The 17,324-nt window shown below is 48.0% G+C and overlaps 1 protein-coding gene across 8 annotated transcripts in view; it reads left to right on the top strand.

Annotated features, from left to right (window-relative positions):
• The first annotated feature begins 261 nt into the window (after positions 1-261).
• Positions 262-17,324, top strand: part of LOC128931563 (dehydrogenase/reductase SDR family member 12) — a 41,979-nt gene continuing 24,916 nt past the window's right edge. For 5 of the 8 annotated variants that reach the window (XR_013529727.1, XR_013529734.1, XR_013529732.1 and 2 more), the window contains exons 1-4: positions 638-5,096; positions 5,598-5,774; positions 6,640-6,721; positions 15,258-15,339. Coding sequence is in view for 5 of the 8 variants with exons in the window: in XM_078356481.1 (XP_078212607.1) it covers positions 15,276-15,339 (64 nt within the window). In the remaining 3 variants the exon portion in view is untranslated. Of the gene's footprint in view, positions 569-637; positions 5,097-5,597; positions 5,775-6,639; positions 6,722-15,257; positions 15,340-17,324 lie in introns of those variants that run through there. The other 3 variants (XM_078356418.1, XM_078356443.1, XM_078356431.1) reach the window with 3 other exon arrangements.

Genomic DNA, 17,324 nt, shown 5'->3' on the forward strand with positions numbered 1-17,324 from the left:
ACCGTGCTTGCTGGAGAGCGGAGATGTATGTGCTAGGGCGCCGCATCCCCCGATACAGAGGAACTTAGAGAACGCCAGTTATTACAATAACCCTTATGATAACTAACACCAATTCGACGCAGAAATCTTTTAAATATCATAAGCCTCGTCGTTTTATTCCACATGGTTTTCTAGGTAACCAAATTCCAGGAGGTGCGTTACAGGGCCATCCACGCCTCCCGGCCATGCCCAGCGAAAAGGTGTTCTCTCAACGTTGCTGACGCCTGATTTCAACCACCAGGACACTGTGGACCTCGACTGCGGTCCCCAGCAGGGCCCGTCCGCCCTCACTCCACCCTCTGAGGCTGCGGCGGAGTCGACGGGCCGCCGCTGAGACCTTCGCCTTCCCGGCGGAGCAAGGCCCCGGAAGCCGCAGCTCTTAAATAACCGGGATGCTGTCAGGGCGGGCGACTCCCGGGAGGGCGGGACCAGGGCGGAGGCCGCGCCGGGGCTCGGCGTGCGGCGCGCCCGGCCTGTCCCTGTACCGCAGTGCCGTGCGGTTCGTCAAGGGGCTGCGCGAGTACACCAAGTAAGGCGGCGCGGCGGGGCGGGGGGTGTGTCCCGGGCTGTCACGTGGCCCGCCTCGGCGGGGGCGAGCGGCGTTGCCGCGAACGCGCCCGCGGCCCCTTCACCCTCTCGCTTGACCGACTAAGCGAGCTCCGAACTACTGGGGCGCCCGCCATCTAGCGGCCCGCGGCTGGACGTGGGGCGGTGGTCAGCGTGCAGCCCCTCCGCGCTCGCGACCGGGACTGGAGCCCGAGCAGCGGGACTGTGGCGCGCCCAGGCCCGGGCCCGTCCCACTGACGTCAGGCGGCCCCGGCGCCTCCGAGCCTCCTGGGCGTCACCTCGGCGCCCCGCGGGGTGTGCTTCGGCTAGTGTCTTCGCGGTGCTGCTGGCGGCGTCAGATAGGGCTAGATCTAAATCGCTAGCCAAGGCTTTCTCTTAGCAGCTTCTTCCTCTAAGAAGATGCGGCACCTGGACTGCGACCTCTGGCTCCAGCTGGCACTTTCCAGCCTGGGTCCCCAGCCAGGGTGGCTGTGCACCCAGTGTGTGCTACTGGGTGACGGTGCATGGTGGTTTCGCCGCCCCGTGACCACGCTCAGTGAGCCCTACTTGGCTCTCCACCTCATTGTGGTTTTTAGAGGTAACAGGTTCCTGTGACCGAGGCAAGATGGAGGTTTTATCTTAGAATTGGTTAGGCTAACCAGTGGTTCTCAACCCTGTCAGCTCATCAGAATCACGGGAGGATTAAACGTACCAGTTTTCTGAGCTAGAGAGATTCTGACATTCCTAGAGATTCTGATTCACAGGGGCCGGGACTGGCATTTTATGCAAATCCCCCAGGTGATTCTCATCTCAGAGGCTTCTCCCTGCATTGGGGCTTTTTCGGTTCCCACGGCAACCTGGCCAGCACTCCTAGGGGAGGTAGGAATTGCAACTCCCTTCTCTTCACCCCACATCGTTTTGGGAAAAGTTCAGCTCTGCCCCTGGAGCCCCTGCTGCGGAGAATGCTGGGAAAGTGTAGCCCTGTGCCCTGTCCCACTGCTTTTCGGAGAATACAGTGTCGGCCTTTTTCTTTCAAAGGGGTGTCCTCTGGCAATGACCATTCATTGATGGATCTTTCCACATGACACAGTATGAAAGCTTGAGTCCGTTTCCAACCCGGGGTGGGCCCCAGGGAAGGCAGGCTCTAAAAATCTCTCCCAGGACTCTTTCGCTCTGATTTCCCCACCTTGAGGGAGGGAAAGTAGAAGTGAGGCCAAGGGGCCCAATCCAACACCAATTGTGGGGGCGGGGAGGGGAAGGCAGTTGGCAAACTTAGGTGGGTTTTCCCGCTGTTGTGGATTTAGTGACTGGGAGAGAAAAACAACGTTATTTTGACTTCAGAGTGAGAGCGAGGAGTTAGGGTTTGCAGCGTTTCTCTTGGCACAAGGATTTTTATAAAGCTTCCCTATTTTGGGCTTCTAGGCAGCAGGATTTAATCATTGTTTCCTAAACTTTGCTGAACCTAATAATTCCCTGGGGCAATTGTAAACAGACTTCTAAACCCTGGGCAAGTATAGATGGGTCCTAAGCAAATTCCATATTTGGGTAAATTGAGGGGGCAGGAGACACGGATACTTGTGAGCTTTCCCCTCCCCGTCCCTGTCCCCTCAGGTTCAGGAAACAGTAAGTACAGACGTCCTCTCGAAGTTTGAATCAAAATCCCCTGCAAGGCACATGCAACCACAGGTTGCCGAGCAAGCACTTCTGAGTCTGCGGGCAAGGCATCTCCAACAGGTTTCCAGGTGATGCTGATGCAGCGTGTCTGGGCGCCGCCCTTTGGCACCGAGGCTGGGTGTTGAAGAATGGAACACCCAGCCTTTGGCCTGATCTACTACTTTCTGGTGACCTTGGGAAAATCATGTCTGTCTGTGTTTGAAGAATAGAGACTGTTATCTAGAGTTTGTGAAAATAAAATGCTTCCCAATAAGGGGCAGAGTACATAAAAGACAAATCTTACCACTAACAACAGATTGGACCAGAATGAATTCTTGTATAGAAGGCAAGATACCCGGTAGAGGGCAGGGGCATGTCCTGCAGCCCAGGCCGGCACTGCCCACTTGGCAGCACTCCCAGCATGCTGTTTGAGGAAGAGGTTTAACCCAGAGGAGCCACCCTCAGCAAACATATGGATCAGTGTGGAGCCCAGAGGCTAATGTCCCCTCTGGCTGGGTGTCACAGAAAAGCCTGTCAGCTTCCTGCCCCTGGAGAAGGGCTCTTAAAGCCTATTCCCTGTGGACAGCTTTTTCTCTGGCTCTATTGTATTTGGGAAGTTCTCACTCTTTCCCCACAATGCCTCCTCCTAGCTAAGCCCCTATTTATTGACTCAGGCCCTTGCCTCTACCGGAAAAGCCTTTCACAGAGATTCCAGGGCTCACCTCTGTGTATAAGGGGGGACAACTTTCAGTTCCTTCTGTTTGTAGTTTAAAATGCTCAAAGTCCCTACTGATTTGAAGGCTTGGGGGCCAAATGAGTACAAGTTTGAACATGGAAGCTACTGTCATTATTAATAGGAATAATAATGTTGACCAGGTGCAGTGGCTCATGCCTGTAATCTCAGCACTTTGGGAGGTCAAGGAAGGCAGATCACCTGAGGTCAGGTGTTCGAAACCAGCCTGGCCAACATGGTGAAACCCTGTCTCTATTAAAAATACAAAAATTAGCCGAGTGTGATGGTGGGTGCTTGTAATCCCAGCTACTGAGGAGGCTGAGGCAGGAGAATCACTTGAACCCGGGAGGCAGAGGTTGCAGTGAGCTGGAGCTGCACTCCAGCCTAGGTGACAGAGAGAGACTCCGTCTAAATAATAACAATAATGTCAACTGCTAATTATTGAGCTCCTAATATGTTCCAAGTAGTGCCATAAATGCTGCCCAAGAGGTATCTCTATTATTCCCTATCTGCAGATGAGGATCTAAGGGCCCAGAAAGGTCAAGCCAACACACAAGACTGCACAGCTAGTAAGAGGCCGAACTGTGACAAACCCAGGTTATTCAAGCCCTTGCTATTAATATTTTTGAGTTTCAAGTCAACCTTTCAGGAAGGCTTTGGAATAAGAAATCTTGCTTGCCACTCACAGCAGAAGCAATGGGTAGGGTGTTCTCGATCTCTTGACCTCATGATCCACCCGCCTCGGCCTCCCAAAGTGCTGGGATTACAGACGTGAGCCACCATGCCTGGTCATGGGTAGGGTGTTCTCTAAGCTGCCCTGCATGTTCCGGTGAGTTACAGATGGTGCAAACAGGAACATTTTTCTTGTTCTCTTAAGAACATCTGAGTTTACTGAAACAAGTGGCAATGCCTGCCCTGTGGCAGTGACTTTCAAACCAAAACCCAAGCTCATAAATATCCAGGGCATGTAACTGGCAGTTGTGCTGTACCGGGGCATGGAGCAGGAGGCCAGCTGTTGGCTAGCTGTTTGTCACTAGGTCCTGTGGGAGGGCTCTCGGCCTCTGTGGAGCCTTGAGATTACAGTCCATTCTGTACTGACGGGGAGAAATCTCTTGGCTCTGGGGGAGAGATGCAAGCTGTGAGACCCCAGCCTGCCTGTGTGTGGGCAGAGTCTGCCCTCTGGGTCTCCTGCTGCCAACCCCACCCTTCTGCCACCACTGCCCTTAGTCAATTCATAGCCAGGAAATACTAGGAGAGTAAAGGTAGAGAGGTAGCTCCAAAGGAATGAGAGAGAGAAACAGTTAAGGAACTCATGGTTTGCATCAATCCAATATGATGCCTTCGTGCAAATCAGAAAAAGTGCCTCTCCGCAATATGCTTTTCTGTCATCTGCCAGAACGTTGTCATAATGCAGATACAAATCTTCCATCATTATGATCCAAATGGCACTCCCTAGTGCTGTGCAGTGCACACCCTGTGTCCCTGAAGGAGCCTTGGCTTCCTCTGCTGGGCGCAGAGCTTAAATGCCTCTACCTTCCTCCTCTTCATCCCCTACTTGCAAATCTCTCCATTTCTCCAAGTTGGTAAGGAAGGATATCTGTCCTGCAATGCAGTAAGCACAATGCAAATGGTCTCCTAAGCTTCCCGAAACCTGCCCCCCACAAAAGGGAACAGAGCAATTCGTCTGACAAAGGATTTTTTTCTTTTTGCCACTCCCCAGTATCGGCGCAGTCAGAAGAAAACAGTTTGGATGCCAAAGTGTTGGAATCTCCAATATTTTCAAAAGTTTGGGAAGATAATGGCCCAGGAAATGCAGGCCCTGACATGGTGGTGTTTGTGAGACCAGGGAGGGCGAGTGAGAAAGGAGTTTCACGATGTTCTGGGAGAGGCAGAGACAGCAATAATGCCTATCCTAGAGTTCGGCTTCTTCTGCAGGGATTTGTGTCCCTCACTCCTTACAGCTGGTCTTCTCGCAGGTCTGCTGTTTCTAGGAGTGACTATGAATCTGCATCTAAGGACTTTCTCCCTAATGACTTGGAGGTCCAGGTTCCTGGAAGAGTCTTTTTGGTCACCAGAGGAAACAGCAGCATTGGCAAAGCAACTGCCCTTGAAATAGCCAAGCGAGGTGAGCAGCTGCTAACATGTGTCCACTGAGCCCCACGGCCAGACTGTGGCCGGTTCACCACTGTGTCACAGGCAGGTCAGGAAGTCCTGGATGGCAATCCCATGGTTCTGGGCACAGGTGTCAGCTTTCTGAGCCTCAAGCTAGAGGTGGCGAGAGCAACAGGAGGCCTTTCCTCAACAATTAATTCACGGGAGAGCTCGGGTTTTGCGCACGTGTACCAGTGTTTTCTGATTAAGAGCAGTGAGGGGCTGAAGCAAACCCTGAACATCAGAATCCCCCGTGGAATTTAATTTTTAAAAAAAATGAACACCTGGTCTCTAACTCATGTCTTCTCAGTGAGACTCCCTGGAGATGGGGAAAGGGGAGGGGGAGCCTGGGAGTCCACCACTATTTGGATGTGGACGGTAGTTATGAACCAATGCCCCCAAAATACCTGGAGAGAGGAGTGTGTGGAACTAACTTCCTTCTTTTTGCTTCCCTCCCCTAACCTTGACAATAAAGAGGCACCGCAGATGCCTGTGAAGTCTTCAGTCAGCAGAAGTCTTCCTCATGGGTGAATGCCAGAATTTCCTGCATGAGCTCAACTATCCTGGGTCACCAGTTGGCTCTGCAGTGGCTAGAAAATTTTCCTGCATCTCTCCAGAGCCTCTTCTGGAAAAATGGATGTTCCAGCAGAAGGTGGGGAACTAGGTTGTGAATTTATCACTTTTTAAGATGCTGAAGATGTTTTCTTTTTTTCCTCTCTCTAAATCCAAGTTAGGCATTTTTCAGGGGACTTTTATGTCATTTGAAGCTTTATTTCATTATCTGCCAAGTCAGGGAGAGGATTAAGTGCATCTTAGCAGCTGGGAAGCACTCTGAAGTGTGGAGAGGAAGGGAGAGGACAGGGGCTAGTGGTATGGTTAGCCTGTAGCCTCCAGTGAAACAGACCCCATTTAATCAAGTGGGTGATTTTTAGAAGAGAAAGCAGACTCCGTAATGATTCCTTAGCTGCCGCGACGAAGACGTTCTGCTTTAAGTTGACCTTGATTGATGATGGTGTGGCATTTGCTGGGATATGAGCGCTGCTCAGTCTATACTTGAGTCTCTACTACATGCTAGGCCAGTGGTTCTCTGCTTTGCCTGAACATTATATCACCAGGGAGCCTGTAAAACACACTCAGGCCTGGATCTTTAAAAGCTCCCTAGGTGAGTCTAAAGTGCAGCCAGGTTTGAGATCTCCGTGCCAGCTGCCATGCTAGATGTTAGGGAGGCAGATGCGACCTGGATCAATGTTTCTTATACTTGATGTGTTCAGGCTCTTAAAAAATCAGGATGTTCTCCCAGAAGCACTGTCGGCCCAGATAGGCAAGAAGGTTCCAGTACCTCCCTCACGATCGCCTTCGCTGCTCTAACTGTGGGGACCACCCATCTAGGTTTAACAGAAGGGTGTCAGTTTCAGGTATTCTTTTTGTGAGCCCATATGTCTTTATTTTTCATTTGGAGGAGCTGGTTTCTGTAGCTCTCGCTGTAACTCACAAATGTTTTCACTGAATTCCACCAGGTGGCACAGTTCACCTGGTTTGTCGAGATCAAGCCCGAGCAGAAGATGCCAGGAGTGAGATCATCCGGGGAACGGTAACCAGGTGAGCAGCTCTTCACCCCTCCTGCTGGGTTTTCTTGCCTCCATGGTCAGCTGTGAGCAGGCTGCACTCCTGCCCACGTTCCCTGGGTTGGCGACGGCCTGTGTTTGTGCTTCTGCTTTGGAAGCAGCCTCACCCCGCAGAGAGCTGGGCCCTGCTTTTGAATGGCTAGGTTTGACCAGGAGATAAGTGGGACGCTCAGGCTCAACTGCACGGCTCTGGGCTGCCTGTGAAACCAGCAGAGGCCAGCAGGCAGGGGCCCGTTATGCTGGACAATGATAGTGCCAGGCTTCTTACCAGCCACATCAGCAAGGGTCACCTGGGTGCCGCAGAGCCCTGCATTGACCCTGTGCCTTCTAATAAGGAGAAACCGCCGACAGCATTTGGGTCCTGATGAGAGCTACTTTCCGACACGAGCTTTCAGAGCTGCCTCACATTTTGTGGTCTTTCTCTTCTGAGAGAGCGGGAACCAGGACTGGCTCGTGGGGCTCGGTGCAAAATGAAAATGCAAGATGCTTGTGTAAAAGTTATTTAGGAATTTCAACACAATAGAGGCAGAACTTTAAACCAAGCTTGAGGCCTGATTGCAGGGCCTGTGCATCTGTATGGATCATGTTCCCATGATACATTGTGCAGCCATGAGGCTGGCCCTGGATGGAAAACCCTGACCCCTGCCACCAAGTGGAGAGAAAGGACCCTCAGTCACCATGGCTGCTCGCTCACTGTCACCAAAGAACATCCTCATTCCATTCCCATCTCTTCCCTAGGAGACCCCACAGTTGGAGGGCCTGTGGAAGAGGAGCTGGGGAGGGACAGACAGTACCCCCACTCAGGCATGGACCTTGGCCAAAAAGCAGAATGTCCCCATCTAGGAAGGAATATTTTGCATCAACTTTGAAATAACATTTTCACACTAAGTGTCTGTTTCTTTCCCCTATGCGTGGAAATCCCCAGTCTCATGCCATCAGGTGCCTACCAGAGACTTCGTGCTGGCTGTGAGCGTGAGGGTCTCTAAATCTCCCTCTAATGTCTGCAAGTGCCACTGCGATCCGCGGGCTGCAGTTCTTGAGATTGAAAGCTGGCTGGCTGCCTGCTGATAACTTTCAGTGGTGCTGCTGCCGGATGCAACAAGAATACTAATCTCAGGCCGCCGGCAGGAGGAGGTTTGCCTGGATTCCTGCCTGCTCTGGTGTGGGCCACAGGCTTTAAAAAGTGTATTTAAATGGAAAATGATGATAGTATGGATCTGTTTGTAATATCCAGCCAGGCTTATAACCAATGCCACCATCTTTAGGAGGGGAAGAGAGCTGAAAAGGGAAGCGAGCATGTTCCTGGACTGGGGAGGAAACCGGCCCTTGCCTACTGCCCCCGTCACCTCCATGCAGATGCACTCGGTGGGATTTGAATGCACACGCAGACAGTCACTGCTCTCTTGGGTTTATAAGTGGCCTCCAGCTCCATCCTCCAGGTGGAGCCTGCAGGATGAGGGTCCCAGTCTGCCTATGCAAGTGCCTGTGGCTTCTTTGACTCAGTGTGTCCTCCAAGCCCTGCCAGGGATCAGCTGCCCCTCCCTGCTTATGAAGAGGCCCCACTCCACAGCCTCATCTGGTCTACCATTGGTAGGCAGCCCCCACACAAAATCATGGTATACAGGAGGAAGTTGGGCTCTGATAGGAGTCTTGGTTTTGCCCTTCCTGGCCTGTGAGCTCAGGCAATGTTCTTAGCTTCCCAGAACCTTCCTTTCCTCATTGAAAAACAGGGGTAACGACTTTATTGGTTTTTTAATGTGTATTTAAGGGTGAATTATATGCCAAGCAGCATGCTGGGAACTGGAGACACAGGTGATTGGGACAGACACAGCCCCTGACAGTCTTATGCAGGATAAAAGCGATTAACAAGCAGTTTCTTTGAATTGTGTGCCTGTCCTGGGCCTGGCCACTGTGCTGTGTATCACAGCCCAAGTGGGTTGGGGGACAAATCATGTGAACCTCAAGTTACATGTTTCTTCACCTCCTGCAGCCAGACAGCTTTTGGCTGGGTTTGACCAATGGCAGGAATTAGAGGAAGATTGGCAGGTGGAAGGAAGGTGGGGAATTGAGATATTGGCTTCCCCGGTGACAGCTGAATCTCCTCTCTGGTTCTTCCTTCTGGTTCCTGGGCTCAGGCCACACTGCATTCCCCTTTGTTCCTTGAGCCTAGGGCTGGTGATAATATGCTGCTATTACTAATCTCTGGGTTACTCCACCAATCCTGGTTGAGTTCTCATCTTCCTTAATCACCTGGGAAGTTAATCCCTGCATTCAATTCCCTCTCTTGAAAGAGGTGTCTGTTAGACATTACTGAAATAACAAAGGGCTACAAGATGGGAAGCTCAGGGTGTCCTAAGAATAAACAGCTCTCAGTCAATAGAAGCAGCTACTATAATTATTGTTGGTATTATCAGTATTGTGTATACTAATATTATTACCACTCCCAACCTTTCATTCCATGCTTCAGCTTTGTTCTGTTGACTCAGTGCTTGGACCTTGCTCAGTGGGAGGTGGAAGCCTGCAGGCCCCCAGAAGCAGAAATGTGTGGTAGAGCAGTGAGGGCCCTGGAGCAGCTGCTCCTGCCTGCATGGTTGGGTGAACATCAAAGAAAGAGGATCCCTCAGGCAGGAGGGTCTGGGTGAGGTGTGCAGCAGACCCGCTGAGCCAGGGAGTGCAGGCGCCAGGTAAGACTCAGTGTCACGAGGGAATCTCGGCTGCTTGTGCATGCTAGCTTGGTAAGATCAGGCGTTTGGTCTTATAGAGAGGTGAATATCATGCCGAGGTGATCTTTGCAGAGAGGTTATGTGTGGCCTAAGTTTGGGGAAAGGAGTGCTGGTTACTGTAGAGCAGCCTCCCCGCTCACCAGTCCACTGGACACGATCCTCCCAAAGGGCCTGGGGGAGAAACAGCGTGGATGTTTCTCCCCAGGCTTCTGGTCGCAGTTCAGCCCCACCTTACTTCCTGGCTCCAGACTTTTGTCTAGCAGTTACCCCCATGGGCAACATTTAAAAAAAAATAGTTGTATTTTATTTATTATTTTTTGAGATAGGCTCTTATTCTGTTGCCCAGGCTGGAGTGCAGTGGTGTGTTCATAGCTTGCTGTAGCCTCAAACTTCTGGACTCCAAGCTTGTCCTGCCTCGGCCTCCCAGATAGGTAGGACTGTAGGCACATGCCACCACACCCAGCTGGTTTTACTTTCTTTTTCTGTAGAGATGAGGTATCACTATGTTGCCCAGGCTGGTCTTGAACTCCTGAGTTCAAAGAGTCTCCCCACCTCTGCCTCCCAAAGTGCTGGCATTACAAGTGTGAGCTGCCACACTTGGCCAACCTTTTAATTTTAGAATAGTTTTAGATGCACAGAAAACCTGTGAAAATAGTACAGAGCTTCCCATTTGTCCCCAGCCAGTTTATTCTTTGTTAACATCCTGCATGAGTGTGGTTCATTTGCCACATCTACTAAACCAACATTTATGCAATATTAAAATCAGTCGACTTCATACTTTGAGATTTCCTGAGTTTTCTCCCTAATTTTCTGTTTTTATTTCCGGATCCCACAGGACATTACATGTCTCTTTAGGCTCCTCTTGGCCGTGACAGTTTCTCACACTTCCCAGTTTTTAATGACTGCAGTTTTGAGGAGTACTGGTCAGGTGTTTGTAGAATGCCCCTCATTTGGGATTTGTCTGATGTCTTTCTCATGATTACACTGGAGTCATGGGTTTTAGAAGGAAGGATCACAGAGGTACAGGTGCCTGGGTGACGTTTTTGGTCCTGCAGGCCTCCTGGTGTGGCTGGAAGGTTCTGTGAAAGCGCTTAGGTCTTGTGGGGGATTGACTCCACCAACATAACACGCCGTGATAAAAAACGGGTTTCTACTCTCCAGGTCCTCCAGGCCAGTGCAGATTTCTAGCTTCTTGAGAATGACTGGTTTGGCTTTCCAAGACCTCAGTGTTTTTATGAAATCCTGCCTCATTTCCCCAGAATGATTTCTACTTGACAAAGCACCTCCATGCACGGTTTACCATGTTCGTTGTGGGAACTGCTCTGACAGGGGGTCAGTCCCCATGATGTCACCTCATGACTCCTGAGTCACACAGCCACTGTGGATGGTGGCTCATCTGCAGAGAGGATCCCAGTTGAGTTTTATTTTGTTCAATTTCAGTAACCACACTTGTATCATAGTTGGGGCCCAGTGGCTCCTAGGGTTAGCCTTCTCAGTGTGTGGCTCTGCAGATTGGGACTTTTAAACACATGCACTAGTTCCCAGTTCCATTCCTTCTCCTGGCCACAGCAGTCTGCTGGCCTCGCCCTCTGTGTGCTTTGTGGCCTCCTGTTTCACCTCAGAGGAACACAGATGGTTTCCTTCCTCTTTTCATGGTGCTTCGTGTCACCAGCTCCATGGCTGATTTGTCTGGGACAGTGTGATTCTCTCTTCCCTGCTGCAATCTCCTTTTCACTCTGAGACTTCTCAGCCACTTCCAGGAAGCTCAGAGAACTTGTGGAATGTTTAAAGCAGAATTGGTTTTAGTTCCCTTGAATTTTGTTGCTGTTTAAACCTGGATTTTGTATGCATGTTACACAGCACTTTTTGGTAGGAGGGAGTTTAGGGTGGTTGCAGGGAAGGCCTCAACATGGTAGGATTAGGTGTCTAGACTCAGTTTGCAGTGATTGGTACAGGCTCCCGGCTGACTCAGGTATGACTCAGCAGCCTTGTTCACTCTGGCTGGGTAAGGGCCTTCACAGACATTTTGAAAGAGAATAGTTCTGTATGGACAACATCTTCCCTGTCCTTTGAAGGCAGAGGAATATTCAGTTGGGCCGGGCTTAAGCCAAATATGGTGTTCAACCTGACCAGACTTTCTGAGTCATGAAAATGTGGAGTTGCTTCTGTTTTCTCATTTGTCTCAGGTGAGAAAACAATGTGTTTGAAGATCAGTAGAAAGAAATTCTGACTACAGCTTTGGGTTTTATAGCTCGATTAGTGGGGAAACTGAGGAGCTGTGGCTCTTGCTCAGATCCTTGTCTGTAGGTTCACTTGGGTGCCTGCAGCAGCAGGAGTCTCTGCCTTGGGTTAGTGATAAGTCACATATGTCCACTGATACTCAGAGAGGATGCCATTGCATTCACTGGATGCTAACAGTGCAAGTTTGGACTTAGGTTCTGGGTACAGAGAAAAAGGTTTAGACAGCCAAGGTCCATTGGTCAAATACCATGCATATGATTCTGTGTAATACCACAAGGAGCAAGGGCGCATTAGACGGAGTTCTAAGTCTCCTGGAGAGGCGGCTGTGTCTAGTGGTAACCATGATACAAAGCAGAGATTGAAAAGCATTGTGAGCAAGGACTAAGGGTCACAGCAGAAGTTGTCCTCTTATTTATGATGTGCCTAAGGTACTGTCTTAAGAGCAAAGTTCTGACAAAAAATGATCGGTAGCAAGAAACTGACATATCCATGTAAAAGTATGTTATGTAGTCATTAAAAGGAATAGGTATATTCATGTATAACAAAATTATCTCCACGACCTTTTGTAAGTCCTGCAACTCAGTAGCAAAACAAACAACAACATAACTAATAAACTGATTTGAAAAGGTCTAAGGACTTGAATAGACATTTCTCCAAAGAAGATATACAAATGGCCAACACGAGCTGGGCAAGGTGACTCATGCCTGTAATCTCAGCACTTTGGGAGACCGAGGCAGGCAGATCACTTGAGGTCAGGAGTTGAAATTAGCCTGGCCAACATGGTGCAACCCTGTTTCTCCTAAAAATATAAAAATTAGCCGAGCATGGTGGCACACACCTCTAGTCCCAGCTACTCGGGAGGCTGAGGCAGGAGAATCGCTTGAACCTGGGAGGCAGAGAGGTTGCAGTGAGCCAAAATCATGCCACTGCACTCCAGCCCGGGCAACAGAGTGAGAATCCATCTCAAGGAACAAAACAATAAATGGCCAACACATACATGAAAAAATACTCAATGTCAGTAGTCATCAGGGAAATGCAAATCAAAACCAGGTGAAATATCACCTCACACCTCTCAGGATGGCTACTGTTAAAAAAACAAAAGACAAAAAGTGTTTGTGAGGTTGTGGAGAAATTGGAACCCATGCACACCGATTGTAGGAATGCAAACTGGTGCATCCAGGATGGAAAACAGTACGGAGAGTCCTCCCAGAATTCAAAAGAGAGCTACCATCTGACCCAGCAATTGCTTTTCTGGGTACTTATCCAAGGGAATTGAAAGCAGGATCCTGAAGAGCCATTAGCACTGCCACACCCGTTGCAGCATTATTCACAATAGCCAAGATGTGGAAACAACGTAAATGTCCATTGACAGATGAATGAATAAAGAAAATGTGGTACAGACATACACACAGTGGAATATCGTTCAGCCTTAAAAGGAGAGAAACCCTGCGATGACATGGATGAATCTGGAGGACCCAACCTAAGTTACATAAGCCAGGCACAGAAAGACAGAGACTGTCTGACTTCACTTATGTGAGGTAACTGTAGTACTCCGAATTCATAGAACCAAAGAGTGGAATGGTGGTTCTAGGGGCTGGGGCAACGGGAAAATGTGGAGTCACTATCAGAGGGCACAAAGTGTGAGTTAGGCAAGGTGAATACACTCTAGAGGTGTGCTGTGCAACATCTACCTAGTCGGCATGCGAGAAATTTTGTTAAGAGGGTAGATCTCATATTAAGTATTCTTATCATAATAAAATTTAAAAAGCAGGGCACAGTGGCTCACACCTGTAATCCCAGCACTTTGGGAGAGTGAGGCTGGTGAATCACGAGGTCAGGAGTTCGACAGAAGCATGGCCAACATGGTGAAACCTCATCTGTACTAAAAATACAAAAATTAGTTGGGCGTGCGCCTGTAATTCCAGCTTCTTGGGAGGCTGAGGCAGGAGAATCACTTGAGCGCAGGAGGCAGAGATTGCAGTGAGCCGAGATCATGTTGCACTCTAGCCTAGGTGACAGAGCAAGACTCCATCTTGGAAAAAGAAAAAAAAGTAAAATGTGTTTTTACTGCTGTAAACTAAAAGACATACTATGTGAAAGAGATAGATGTAGAACAATGCATAGTCTGATCCTATTTGTGTGTGTGTGTGTGTGTGTGTGTGTGTGTGTGTGTTCATCTTAAAAAATATACATTGTATATATAGTGTATGCTTAAAATATTTCTGGATGATTCACAAAAAACTGTGAACAATGGTTTATTTTTGAGGAGTGGGACTGGTATTTTCCATTTTATATCATTTCAAAGTATTTGCTTTTTAAAAATCATGTACTTTTTAAAGTAAAAGTGCTAGTTCATATCTTTTTAAAAAGGGTTTATATATTTTTTCGCTTTCTAATTTGGAACATTTTTCTGCACATTGTGGACTTGTCTGATCCCAAGCAAATTTGGAAATTTGTTGAAAAATTCAAGCAAGAACATAAACTCAATGTCCTGGTGAGCTTTGTAAACAAAAGTGGAGAATAAACTTCTGTTGGCACATTTTTTTAGTCTGTGTGGATGTGGACGAATATGTATGTTTGCGTGTCTTTATGGAAGAATCTTAGTAAGACTCTTATGCTTGGGCCTGTTCATGTAATCAGATTTACTCATTGGATTTGAGAGGAGACCCATGTAGTTAGATTAGTGGGGAAAGGAAGGGGACATCCACTGGGTAGGTATTGTGGGGGGATAGATATGTTCCGTTTTTTATAAAATTTGTATATAAATATTTCTTGGTTCTGTAGATTTGGGGATTGCTGTATTGAAATTAGAAGTTCTTTTAGTCCAAAAGAATACTGACTGCCGGCAAGCAAAGTTTTTAGTAACATAATTACCACAAAACTCCATGGGGACCCTGGGTGGACTCAGAAAGGTGCCAGTGTGCTCTTCCCAGATGCTCTGCTTTGAGCTAAGTTGCTTTTCTGTCCAAAGAGTCTCCGATGTGCTCTAAAATGTTGTCCCAGGGTCTGGAATTGTGCTCTCCAGTGTGAAGTATCTGAAATGTCGCTAGTCCAAACTGAGATGTGCTGTAAGTATAAAAACTAGCAGGTTTCAAAGACTTAAAAAAAACTAGGCATTCCATCTCATTAATATTCTGTATGGATTACATGTTAAAATGATGCTATTTTGGATATATTTTGTTAAATATATTAAATTAGTTTTACCTGTTTCTTGATACCTTTTTAATGTGGCTACTAGAAAACTGAAGATTAGACACTTTGATTGGACAGTTGTGGACCAGATGAATTTCCGGAGCACTCTCTCATGAATTAGGTGGCCTGGCCAAGCCCTCCCACTCAGCGATCTTTGCATAGTTCTGTGGCTGGGTCCTCTGTGCAAGTGGTATTTTCCTGTAAGGGGTTTGGAATGAAGAATGAGTTGAGCAAATTGTCATTGTCGCTTGAATGTTGAGAAAGAGCTGGGGTGGGGTAGTGGAGGTGTGGGGATGGAAATAGTTCTTTTGGCCCTATTTTTCTTTATTTTGAAATAGGAACTATAATTTTTAGATCAATAATGCAGGTTGCATGATCGATAAAAGAGAACTCACAGAAGACGGACTTGAAAAAAACTTCGCTACCAGTACTCTGGGTAAGTACAAGAAGTTTTCTTATTTGTTTTTAGGAAAATAAACATAGAATGTACCGTAGAAGGATAAAAAAGGAAAAAAAACAACAACAACATTGACCAGCTTTTTGGGTTCTGGGTCCTGGGCCTGATGGCATTTGCTTTAAGTTTATCCTGAATCGTATTTATTTTTCTTCATAAAACACTTTCTCTTTTCATGTTTCTTATAATGGGTGTTAGTGCCAGAAATACTTAGTATTAAAGTGTTTCTTTTTTAGGAAGCTTAATGCTCTTTATAGATACTATTTTGAAGAGGAGAGCAAGTTCAGCTTAAGTGTTGAGTACAAATATAAAAACTACAGCCGAGGGAACTTCCAGCCGGGGCTGAGGAAGCTGCATCCAATGGGCAAGAAGATGGACTGAGAAGGGTGGTGGCTAGAGCACAGGATACCTGGGCCCTGGTTGCTCCTCTGTAATAACAGAGTGAAGTCATTTTATACCAGGCCAGTGGCTCTCAAAGTGGGATTCCCAGACCAGCAGCATCAGCATCACCTGGGAACTAGGTAGACAGGCACATTCTTAGATTCCCACCCAGATCTACAGAATCTGAAACTCTGGAATGAGGCTAAGAGTTTAAATCCATTTTGACAGGCCTTCTGGATGATTCTGATGCACACTAAAAATTGATAACTGATATACCATGCTTTTAGTCTCCTTGAGCCAAGGGGTCTGGAGTAGATTGTCTTCCTGCCTTTCAGTTTTGAGATGCAGTGAATCTAAGACTCTTCCCAGGACCTATCCTACTTTGTAATGAGGGAGGTGTTTTAATTAAGTATTGTTCTGGGCCACAAGATGGATGGCAGGGCTTTGGGTGGTTGTTGGAGTCACTGAGGTTATCCACTATATAGCAACCCTGTTCCCAACCAAGAACTGAGCAAACTGAGGAGTAAGCCGATGAATAACAGTTGAAAGCCAGTATATCACGTTGTTGCTGACAAGGCTGGTTGAAAGGCATGGCTCAGTGCAAGAGCCAGATGGGTTTCCTCATATGGAACCCAAGAATTAGAAGGATTCACCTACCTGGTCACCTGCTCTTCTTTCTGGGGAAGAAGAGCAGGACTCCTCCCAGAAAGAGCAGAAAAGGAGGAAAAGAACTGAGCAAGCCCCGCACATTGTCCCCAGATTTACTGTTTTTGTTGTTGTTATTTTGAGACAGGATCTTGGTGTGTTTCCGTGGCTAGAGTGCAGTGATGTGATCATGGCTCATTGCAGCCTCGAACTCCTGGGCTCAAGCAGTCCTCCCACCTCAGCCTCCCAAGTCCCTAGGACTACAGGCATGTACCACCATGCCTAATTTTTTTAATTAAAAATTTTTGTTGTTGTTGTGGAGGTGGGCTCTCACTGTGTTGCCCAGGCTGGTCTCAAACTTCTGGCCTCTAGTGATCCTCCTGCCTCAGCCTCCCAAAGTGTTGGGATTATAGGTGTGAGTCAGTGCTCCCAGCCTAAATTTACTGTTGAAATGTGCTCCACCTCCCTGGCAGATGGAAGAACATCCCAGGGAGAAAGGACTCACCCTAATTGCACTCTCTTTTCAAGGAAAGAAAGGCTAGGAGTGGGAAGATGCTTTCTCCCCAGTGATGAGGTTGCCTTTTTAAAAAGAAATACCTGGAAGCTTGTATGAAATGACAAGGTTTACTACAAAATATTTTCATCACTGACTTTGTTCCAAATGTGGTATGCTTGCCGAAATTACCAAAAATACCAAAATGTGGGGTCATGCTAGAGTTTGGCTCACAACTTGATGGGACAGCTGAGACTCCCAGAGTGCCACAGCTGGCCCCTGAGGCACTATTTGGCAGAACTGGTTACATAATTTGCAGAGCCCAGCACCAAATGGAAATGTGAGGCTCCATGTTCAAAAATTAAGGATTTCAGTGAAGCGACAACAGAGCATTAAACCAGGTGCAGCGTCTTTCCGAGTGCTGGGCTTTGTGTGACCTCGCAGGATG

The sequence above is a fragment of the Callithrix jacchus genome, chromosome 1, assembly GCF_049354715.1.
Source record: "Callithrix jacchus isolate 240 chromosome 1, calJac240_pri, whole genome shotgun sequence".
Classification (NCBI taxonomy): domain Eukaryota; kingdom Metazoa; phylum Chordata; class Mammalia; order Primates; family Cebidae; genus Callithrix; species Callithrix jacchus.